Source organism: Triplophysa dalaica, chromosome 9 (assembly GCF_015846415.1).
Source record: "Triplophysa dalaica isolate WHDGS20190420 chromosome 9, ASM1584641v1, whole genome shotgun sequence".
Lineage (NCBI taxonomy): Eukaryota > Metazoa > Chordata > Actinopteri > Cypriniformes > Nemacheilidae > Triplophysa > Triplophysa dalaica.
The window spans coordinates 18,352,466-18,363,157 of NC_079550.1; the positions used below are offsets into that span (position 1 = coordinate 18,352,466).

At 38.4% G+C, this 10,692-nt stretch overlaps 1 protein-coding gene across 2 annotated transcripts; it reads left to right on the forward strand.

Annotated features, from left to right (window-relative positions):
* The first annotated feature begins 379 nt into the window (after positions 1-379).
* meox2a (mesenchyme homeobox 2a) lies at positions 380-9,961 on the forward strand. 2 transcript variants are annotated; one of them, XM_056756996.1, is made up of 3 exons: positions 380-1,218; positions 5,266-5,438; positions 7,905-9,961. In XM_056756996.1, exons 1-3 carry the CDS (start codon positions 717-719, stop codon positions 8,121-8,123), a joined length of 894 nt encoding a protein of 297 aa, XP_056612974.1. In that variant the 5' UTR covers positions 380-716; the 3' UTR covers positions 8,124-9,961. The 2 variants fall into 2 exon arrangements, with proteins under 2 accessions (XP_056612974.1, XP_056612976.1); XM_056756998.1 differs by lacking the exon at positions 7,905-9,961 and adding an exon at positions 5,526-6,292.
* The last annotated feature ends 731 nt before the right edge of the window (positions 9,962-10,692 follow it).

A 10,692-nucleotide genomic window follows, 5' to 3' on the forward strand; every position in this document is an offset into this window, starting at 1 on the left:
TAAGAAGATATACTGCAAGCGGCTTCTAGCAATGGGCCCCTGTGCTCTAAATCAACTTTAAACAGTGGAGAAGGTGTGGTGAAGATCAACAATCCATTAACACTTTTAACCTTTCTACTCTTTGACCTCTCAACAAATATCTTTTAACGTCCAAAAACTGACTTAAATCATGAATAATTAAAAACAAAGTGTGTTTTTTATTGAGCTGTATCAGGCTAAACTCATTAGATTCGATGTATTTAGACAGTTGTGGCAAAGATCTGTGATCCAGCCTCCCTCTCATATTACCACGCTATTTATAACATCTCCCACCCCTCTTTGCTCTACAGACTCCCCTCTACAGTCCCAGCCCATCGCCCAAACTCTTAGCGTTGTTAGGAAGCACCTTCCCTCTCAGCTGGGCCACAGTCTACGCTAGACTGTCAACTGAGATTCAGCGGCTGAGCCGTGGGGCTCCTGTGTTCAGCCAGCGCTGTCTGGCAACTCTCTGTCTGTGCGCTCACGGGATTATCACACACACGTGTGCAGACACACAAACATTTTTCCTTGAATTTTTCATTTTTAAGTGGATGTGAAGTGAGCAGACTTACATTTTATGGAACTTGCGTTGTTTGTATTTCGGTGTGTTGTTTTCGATTACAGATTTTTTTCTTTCCTTGGGAAATTGAATTGCCGTTGTGGTTTTCGTTTCACATAGAATTGCTTTCTTGCATGCGATGGATCACACTTTGTTCGGCTGTCTGCGCAGCCCCCACGCCCCTCCGCAGGCCCTGCACCCTGCCTTCGCTCTTCACGGACGCCCTGAGCACCATTCCACCTACCCTGACATTTCCACCCACTCTGCTTCCTCCACCTGCATCATAGGTGGTTATCCAGGTGAGGAGGGGGGACTCTTCGGGATGCACGGGCACCAGCGAGGGCCACAAATCTCCCAGCAACACCATCATCTTCCCCAACCACAGCAGACAGGTTGGCACATACCCCAGACATCCAACGTCTCACCTGTCAGTGGTCGCCTGGGACTGGGCATCTCGGCCCCTGATTCGGTATCTTCAGATATGGGACCCGGGGGCCCGAGCCTTTGCGCCAGCACGCCTAGCCTCGGCGGAGGGGTGCCCTCAGGGGCCTCCTGTGTTCCTGGGGGGGATTTTGGACGTCATACGATGTCGCCAGCCGAGGCGGAGAAAAGGAATAGTAAAAGGAGAAGTGACAGCTCTGGTAAGAAATTAAGTTATCGAGTGAAATATGGTGTCATTTTGAAAACTTGCTGCTTTGTCAAAAGAAAGAAAATAATTCAAACATAAAAAATGTTTTTTTTACTTAACATTATTATAAAGACATATTACATAAAGCCCAAACATTTTCGTTAGAATTTTATGTGGAATATCACATACATCGCTTTTTCCTCCCAAAAAAGTTTGGTTGAGTTTATCATTTAATTCAAAGACATGATTAATGAGTCACATTAAATGAATAGCTCTCACAATTACTTGTAGAGCATCACTTGTGTTTTCGGAAAATTATCCTCCCACTGTTTGAAAATTGTGCTTTTGCATGTGGCAAGTTTTGTAGTTGTTGGCTAAGACGCACAGAAACAATTATTTCGACAAGTAAACGGACAGATTGTAACTCTTGTGTGGGCATTTAACTGCACACATGATTCACATTTGGCCTCGTATGTTTAATCTCCTCACTTTTTTGTCTACTTCTGTTTAAAAAAAAGAAGCCATAGTCTGAGAATTAGAACACTGACGCCTGTGTTGGTATTAAACACTGAACACTGAAGAAAAGCGTTAGATGTTTGGGCAGCGTGCTTTTATCATTAGTTCTTGCATTTAAATCAGAATGAAAATATAGTCACTAGTTACGTAATTTGTCTGAAAAGCATTTATTGCAAAAAATATGTTTAATAAGATGCCTATAAAAAATCACCCACATCTTTTTTTGTCGTCTCTGCAACAGTTGTGTCTACTGTCAAAAATCACTTTACCACGGCATAAAATGGATTTGTATGATCTTGTTACTTTAACAGAAACTTTAAACACTTTTTGGTCTTAAAACGAAATTTGGGTCGACATGAGAGCAGCTTGGGCTGAACACAAATGTTAAATCATCCTTATTTTGTGCCAACCAATTTAATTATCCCTTTCAAATTCAGAGATGTATAAAACTGGACGAGAAAAAAAATATGTTAAATTGAACAATTATTGTTAATATAACAAAATGAACAGTTGTTTAGAATGTACTCAGGTCAGATGCGTGGTCAATCCTCCTTCTCTTTGAGTGCTTAAACAAACTGATTGGAACAAACTTTAGCTTTTCTATAAACCAATTCTTAAAATAATACTGCTGAAAAGATTCTGTCTTCTGTGATATCAGTTGCGAGTGTTAATGTTACATTTGCAAAATAAATCTAGGATCAAATTTGCAAGACATTTGTGCTTAGTTATCAAACACACATTACAGTGTATGATGACAGTGCAATCGAGATAACTGTATCGTTTTTAATAGCCTATATATTTTTTCAAAATTTTTGTTTATTATCTTTGTGTGCAAGCTGAAATCTAATATCTAAGCTAATATCTAAGAACAAAAAAAAAAAATCCATACATGCTGTCTGTATTTGGTCCAACCTTTTTGAGCATTATAATATTTGAGATGCCATCCCATTTATAAATGAAGTTATAAAATACTCTGCTTTAAGTCTTTATAATTGAATGTAGGCCTACATCAATTATATTAACAGGAGATTATTAAAATGACTACACATTTTTTAATTGAATTGTTTGATTTATCCTAAGCACGTGCATATACTCCCACTTGACTGCACTAGCTTGCATATCTAATAAAATGACATATAACCGGTCCGGACAGAACACTACAGCCTATCTTGTATATTGTGGGCTTGAATAATATTAATGTTGGTTTTCTCTTTTGTTTCACCAATAAATTTCAACCTTAGTGTGTGTAACTATAGAATGCTAAAGTAGAAGTATGAATTTTCATTTAACTGTAGTATTTAAAATCAACCATTCCACTCCTTTTTCCTTTACTTTAGTTTTTTTAGAGACATAAAAGTTAAGACACGGGCCTAAGTTCATGCCGAGAATTCGGGAAAATGTTGACTTAACTCAGAACAGCTCTGTTCTTAAAGGCGGTTGTGTTAGTTTTTCTCACTCCACAGTGTTCAGCCCACAGTAAACTTGCCTTTTTGCATTTGTTTTAATCGGACCCATATTCAGTGAAATACATTACGGCTATGCTACATTTGGGAATCCATTAAAGGGGCAAGAGAGGACAACATTTCAAGGGACGGCCAGATGCACAACTTGCTGTTATCAAGTGACACGTTCAGAGATACAATGTGGTCCAAAAGTCTGAGACCACAAGTTTAGCATTTTCTCTGATTTAAAGTGATAGCTCATCCAAAAATGTTGTCATCTCCCTCTCGTCATTTCAAACCTGTACGACTTTCTTCTGCAAACAAAATAATATATTTTGAAGACTGTTGTCAACTGGGACCCATTCACTTGCATTGGTTTTGTGTCTTTACAATAGATGTGAATAGATGCCGGCGCTGTTCAGTTACCTAAATATCTTCTTTTGTGTTCTTGCGAAAGAAAATCACACAGGTTTGAAATTTGTAAATTATGATTTATTTCTAAGTGAACTATTCCTTTAATTTGGAATAACTATTAAGTCAAAAGTACAACTGAAAATGTCATGTTATCACATCATGATCTGATTTTAAGAGTCTCATTTCTTCTTCATTTCTACATTGAACTGTTCATTGTATACATTCTCCAAAATCCTAAAATTTAACTTTTGAGATTTTAAATCTAATCTAATTAATATAATTACAATTTTTTGGAACCCATAAATCACCATCACCCAGCTTAACTGTGACTGGGCAACCGGTAAGCTAAACCATTTAATTCCAGTCTGGCATGTGTTTATAGCCATCAGCTGCAGCAACGATTTGACACTTCATCTTACAATAGTGATACTTGAACATTGCTTCATTTAAAAATGATAAAATCCTAAAAGTGTTGCTCTGGTTTTTAATGACTTTGTTCTTAAACAGTCGAGTTGGTCTCTTCACTTGAAGATGGGCCTAATAAAATTAACTGGATTTACAGCTGGGTTTTAGATCGTCTGTCAGATTAGCACTACTCCACACCCACGGATAAATAATCCTAAAACCTTTGTCGCCCCATTGCAATTTTCAAGTCAAGCATGGCCTGCTTGTAACCAAACAGTTCTTTGCCACCATTGACTACCATAGTAGGAACAATTTCTTTGTTCTGTTGAAAACAAAAAGAGATTAAGAATTTAGAAAAACAAACAGTTCAGGAGCACTTTTGACAACCATTGTCATTTTTCCTACTGTGGTAGTCAACAGTGGCCAAGAACTGAAGCATTCTTCCGAACATCTTTCTCTGTGTTCATCGGAACGAAGAAATGTATAATTGTACTCGAACAATTTTTTCGTTTAAAAAATGAAAACTTCCTTCCTGATGTGTAAAAATAACTGTGAGGCAAATGTGGTTGTGGGAAATCTTGGCAAAATGTGTCACCGGTCTAATTTGACGTTTCCTTATTGACCTTTTGTGTATCCTATTTAAGATCTTCACGACTTGATGTAATTGAGCTCTCGTCCATCCCTTAAAATAACCACATGCATGCTTTCATGTATCCATGTTCTGTCACACACAAAGACTTCTAAAACCGTAGGGAAAGCAAAGTAATTCATTGTTAATGATAGAACGAGTGAATTAGAAACACACAACTGAAAATTGTTGTGAGCTGGCAGCCTTTGCGCTACGAGTGAAAGTTGTAAAGTTTTGAGGTAAATAAACTAAGGAAATATATTTTTACACATCTTCCAGTTATGTTTTGTTCCATATTAAAACTACAAGGGTACTGTAGCAAAATCCAATAACAGTCAAATTAACTCTTTGGAAAGTGCTGTGGTGAGAGCCAACTCATTGTGTGACTGTATTTAACACATGAAATAGCTGTATTGTAAAATATATTTGGAAGTATTTCATGCTCTCCTCTGCTTTCTTTATGACATTTCTGGCATTTCAACCTTCCAGTATTTTTTATTGGAGGGATCGCATTGAAATGAACATTTGATTGAGTTGCCGGTTTCAAATTTGTTGCAGAATTTGACGTAGTTCCTTCGCAAAGCTTTGCGACTATAGTGATGTCTGTGTGTCTTCATGGAGTATATGGAAATGTTTTCTTTTATTTTTTTTCTAGAGTCCCAAGATGGGAATTACAAATCAGACGTGAGCAACAAGCCAAGAAAGGAGAGGACGGCGTTCACCAAAGAGCAGATTCGAGAACTGGAAGCCGAGTTCGCCCATCACAACTATTTGACTAGACTGAGGCGCTATGAAATCGCCGTGAACCTCGATCTCACGGAAAGACAGGTGAGACGGATGACCACAACCTCTACCGTACCTGTTCATCAATCATTCTGTCAGGTTTTAATTCGGCCTCGGTTCTTTTCTATCCAGCTGTGGCCATGGAGTGGGATCATTGTGTTCCAGATGTTTCTAAAAGCTCTTTCTCTTGGCTGTAGTCAAGTAACAGGGAGAGGCTGAGGAAGTTTTGTCAGCAAAGGCGCTTCCGCCTTCCCGCTCCATCTTACAAATTGGTCTGTGCGTGGGAAGGCACTTCCTAGACATATGTGAAATAAATAGCACTTGACGCTTTATATGGAGCTAAAGAAATATGGGGACGTTGGAACAGTTTGGTGTATTTTAATGGATAACTATGAAATCTTAGTAAATGTTTGAAGTTTATTGAGTGCTTAAAACATAAATGGTTGATCTAATGTTTGCTTTAATGGTTGACCTCGTGTTGCTTTGTCTAAAATGACATCATTGTCAAGTCATTCGAGCCTTCTCCAAAGCACCATTCAAAAGCTCAAAATGAGTTCTTGAATTGATATCCAACAAATGAAAATAAAAAATAAAAACTTTCAGATTTCATCAGGCTTTGCAGCGTGCCCAGTATCACTCAATACAGTGACATCTGTGGTCTTAAATTATAATATATTCTCAAGGGAAGCATTCCCCGGGCTTAGAATTAAAAACCCTGCCACACGACAAGTAAGCAAATCTGTCTCCTGCAATGCGATCCTTGTGTGAACCTTCTGGGGAGATCTGCACTTGCGTGATGGCTGATACTCATAACATTATGACTTTACAGTGGCCACCAACATTGTGCACAATAGTCACATACTGTAACGGTCATAGTAATGTCACACAGTCTTATTAAAATTACTTTTTACATCTATTTCATGCAGGCAGCATTACATTGATATTCCTTTTGAAAGGTTTGTTCTAAACATTTAAGACTAAGAATTAAAGTCAACCTTAATCTTTCAAAAGACAAACTTTATTGAAAATTTGTTTGTTTTGTAGATAATTTACAGACTATACAGTGTGCTTTTTGGTACAAAGTACCAAATTTGGTAAAATTTGACTTTGATAGAATATTTGGCCTTTCAAATCAACGTCACTGAAATATTTGAAATGTTTGTCTTTTTTCTGCATCATTCATTTACACCGAGCCTACAACGTAAACTATATGCAACACAATTTGTTTCTGTCAAGCAAGTGCTGCTTCTCTAGCAAGAACTAGTAACATAAAGTTAAAGGGACAGTTTCAAACCTGCATGACTTTCTTTCTTCTGCAGAACACAAAGCAGATATTTAAAAAAATGTAAAGTCCTTGGTCCCCACTGACTTGCATTGGTTTTGTGTCTACAATAGAAGTCAATGGGGACTAACGGTTTTTGGTTACCAAAATTTTCCCAAATATCTTCTTTTGTGTTATGCAGAAGAAAAAAAGTCACACAGGTTTAAAATGAAAATAAGGTGAGTAAAAAAAACAGATTTTTCATTTTGAAGGAACTATTCCTTTAATGCAAATCTACAGTATTTTGTGAGTGTATTTAGCATTTTATTAGTGACAAGAAGACGTAGGTTAACTTGAGTAGGTTAACATGCAGGTTATCTCCATGCCGAGAAGAGAATTGCAAACGTTGCAGATATATTTTGGGGACGGCAGTCTAACAGTGCTGACACTTATGAATCTGGGTGGCCCATTGAATTACAGTGTTCAACCATGAAATAAAATCTTAAAATACCTACTTAAATCATGAGATTATTTTCTTCATGAACCGTACACTGAACGAATTATTGTGCCTGCAAAGATTGTCTCTTTATGCAGATAACACAATCTATGTTGATACAATAAAAACTTTAATCAATATTTTTTTTGTTAGAGTAAAATGGCTTCTATTCATTTCTGGTTAGTTGTTAAACGATGATCTTTGTGCTTTATTTCTTTTTACGTAACCCTTATCGACGATAATATAGTCTGCCAGAAATAAACTGTATGATGGCCCTTGGCATTGAAATGAGTGTTAAAGAAACTGCTAAATCATCTTTCTGGGAAACGTAAACACTGGCTCCGACTGGACTTGCAAGGAAAAGACGGAAACATTTGATGCCACAGAACAGTTGGGGCCAGTTTGTCAGCCCGCTATTGCTGATCTGGAAATAGCAGTCAGATTCAAACTATTGAAAGCCGTGTTTCCACTAATTTCCCAAGATCTTCACAGAAACATAATTCCAAACTGTGAATCATGCCTTAGAATAGCAGGCCTGTTATCTGATCGTATGGGGCATTTGCACCTGATAGAGGGATATTGGCTTACTGGAGTTTGGTGAGTCATGGCTTGATGGACCTCTCTCGCAGACCAGCCAACAACCACAGTAAACAGATCATGTGCTTCAGCCAGGTGCTAATTTGCTGAAGATGATGTATCTTCTTACCTACTCTTTCGCTGTGTGCTTAACTCGTGTGTCTTTCTTTTCCGCTAGGTGAAAGTATGGTTCCAGAACAGACGAATGAAATGGAAACGTGTGAAAGGAGGCCAGCAGGGGGCAGTAGCGAGAGAGAAGGAGCTTGTGAACGTTAAAAAGGGCACGTTGCTGCCGTCTGAGTTTTCAAGCATTACTGGACTCCATCATACGCCGGACTCGCTTATGAATGACGACAGCCAGGACAGCGACCAGAGCTCTGAAAATGCTCACTTATGATGCCTATAGAAGTGGTTAGAGATTCAATGCTGTTCTTTGTTAGGGACAATGCAGAACAATCTGAGAAAATATGTGCACAAACAAGAAGTGCACAGGACATAACCGTATGGAACCAACGCACCCCAATCCCTTACGGACGGGTCTTACGAGTGCCATTATGTGCCATTTAGTGACAGTGCCCAATAAACAAGTGTACACTCCACTAATGCATGTGCATTTGCATAATACAGAAAAAACAGTGATACTTTTGGTTTAAGATTCTTTGCATGTGTTTTGACAGATTTCTAAAGATGTTTACAGAAATGTTCAAATTGTTCTAAAGGTGCCATTCTTTGGCTGTCTGCGAAGCTTCGATTGTGTTTTTTGGGTGTTTAACAATGGATGTTTTTGTTGCTAGTTTCAAAAAATGCTTTATATTTCACATATTTAAGTTTATTGTTCACCTCTGTCCCTCTTCTCAGAAAGCAATCAGATTTGTTCAGTTTTTTTTAAGTCCCTCCTTCCTAAATGCTATGATTGGTAAAGCTGACCCAGTCTGTCGTGATTTGTTCCCCAATTAGGCCTTGTGTCTGAAGATGTCCCACCCATAACATATCAGTGAGCTTCCGCTTCTCAGGCTGTTGTGATTGGTCGGCCCCCCTCTCAGTGCAAGTGCATTCACAAGCTTTGGCTTCAAGCAATGAACAGTAACAATGGCGTCAACTTCACTTCATCAGTAAACATGCAGATCAATCGAAGTGTAACGGATGTCTGCCAGTGCATGTGCAAATGTCAATCTTTGTTATCTTTGTTTTTCCTACTATGGCGAGGGAAATGACACCGGACCGATTGGCGTCACAGCCGATTATTAGTTAACTCTGATAACAGAAGCGTTAGTTTTGCCTTTTCATATTGGACCTAAGTTGGATAGTAAAAAAGCAGATTGCCCAGGAAAAATTGCAAGCAGGACATCAAAGGCCGTTTCATAGAAGTGTTTTAGAGGTATGCGCACACACACTTTCACAGCCGATGTTAAAGTCATGGAAGCTTTTATTTGACTGTTGGTTATCTTAGAATGAGTGTAGCTATATTCTTATTACTACCAGCTGTGGGACTGTGATGAAAGTGAAAGTAGTTTAGCGCGTAGCTCAGTCAAATGTTTACAATCTCTGATAACCAAACACTACTCCAGGGGCTCTTTCTCTTCTCTAAGGAAGGCCTTGCCTCTTTTTTGGCGTGTTCCTTTGGGCAGAGGTTATTCAAAAACTCGGAATAGTGACATCATTTACCCGGGAAGTAAAGGACTGCAGTCCGATTCCAGCCGTTCTCTGTAGTCCTTGAAAAGCGAATTCTTTTTAAGACAATATCTCGCTTGGCATTGAACTTTGAGCTTTATCATTTTTCAGGTATTATTTATGCTCAAACAGCAACATTACTCACCAACCAATGTTAGAAAATTGGCCTCACGGGGAACGGCACCTTTAAATCAGGCTCTCCATAGACATTTCAGCACCTTTAAAAGCCCTTTCTCTTCTCTTTCACTTGAAAGGTGAAATTTAGCTGCATTACAGTATATACATGATTGGGCAAATGTAATCCAAAACATTCCATTTTAAACTTGCATTGGATTGAACAAAGGTGTATGTTTTGCACTGACGCATTATGTGCCTTCATTGATTTCTACTGTACGTATTTGTATAATTTTAATGTGATCAAAAAAAATAGATCTGTTAAGCATGCAGAAGAATAAAAAATGTTGCATTATGTCAATATTAGTATTCGTATGACGTATGAAGAAAGATTTCACAGCTGTTCCGTATGCACACAATACTACATGCTAATAAACCTTTGTCACTTTGCTTGGGATGATATTTTTCTGCAGAAAACGTTCAAGGTTTCTATTACAAATATTACATAGAATTTTAATTCTTGATTATCTTAAAGGGGAGAATGTCTTTCTTCTGCAAAACACACAAAAAACATATCTTGAAGAATGTTGAATGGTAAACCTACTATATGGACACAAAAGCAATGCAACCTTGCTCCTTTGTTTCGGAAACCAACATTCTTCAAAATATCTACTTTTATGTTTTGCAACAGAAAGTAATGTAGCTTTGAAATGACTAGAGGGTGAGAATGACCGATTTTTTTTGGGTGAATTCACTGAATAATAAAAATCACCACAACCAGGCCAGGACCTTACAGAAGCTGAAAGTTTGGCTTCATAGCCGGGATCTTTTAAAACTGTTGTTGTGTATTCAGCTGTTAGTCTAACTCGTCAAGAACACCATAATCTCAGCAATCCTAAACGTTTAAAGATGAATGTTTCTCCAGAGAACTCCAGAGAGCGTCTGCGACTCATCACCTTGATTATGAGACTAAAATATGCCAAGGCTTGGAGAGGAGTTTACATGAATAAGTCATTATGAGGAGCAGGGTGCTGGATATGCTAAATTCAGCTTCTCCTTCAGGCAGGGTCAGGACTTCTGCCTTACGTCTGAGAGGTGAGGGAGCGAACGGATCATATTCGATCACAGAATCACGTCTGACATATTGTTATGGGCCCTTCTCGCCGTCGCTCCAGAGTGAG

What these genes read in the sequence shown, in the direction of transcription:
- meox2a (XM_056756996.1), top strand. Translation starts at nt 717, where the DNA reads ATGGATCACACTTTGTTCGGCTGTCTGCGCAGCCCCCACGCCCCTCCG. An exon ending in AAGGAGAAGTGACAGCTCTG is followed by an intron (nt 1,219 to 5,265) that starts GTAAGAAATTAA and finishes TTTTTTTTCTAG; the next exon opens with AGTCCCAAGATGGGAATTAC. An exon ending in TCGATCTCACGGAAAGACAG is followed by an intron (nt 5,439 to 7,904) that starts GTGAGACGGATG and finishes CTTTTCCGCTAG; the next exon opens with GTGAAAGTATGGTTCCAGAA.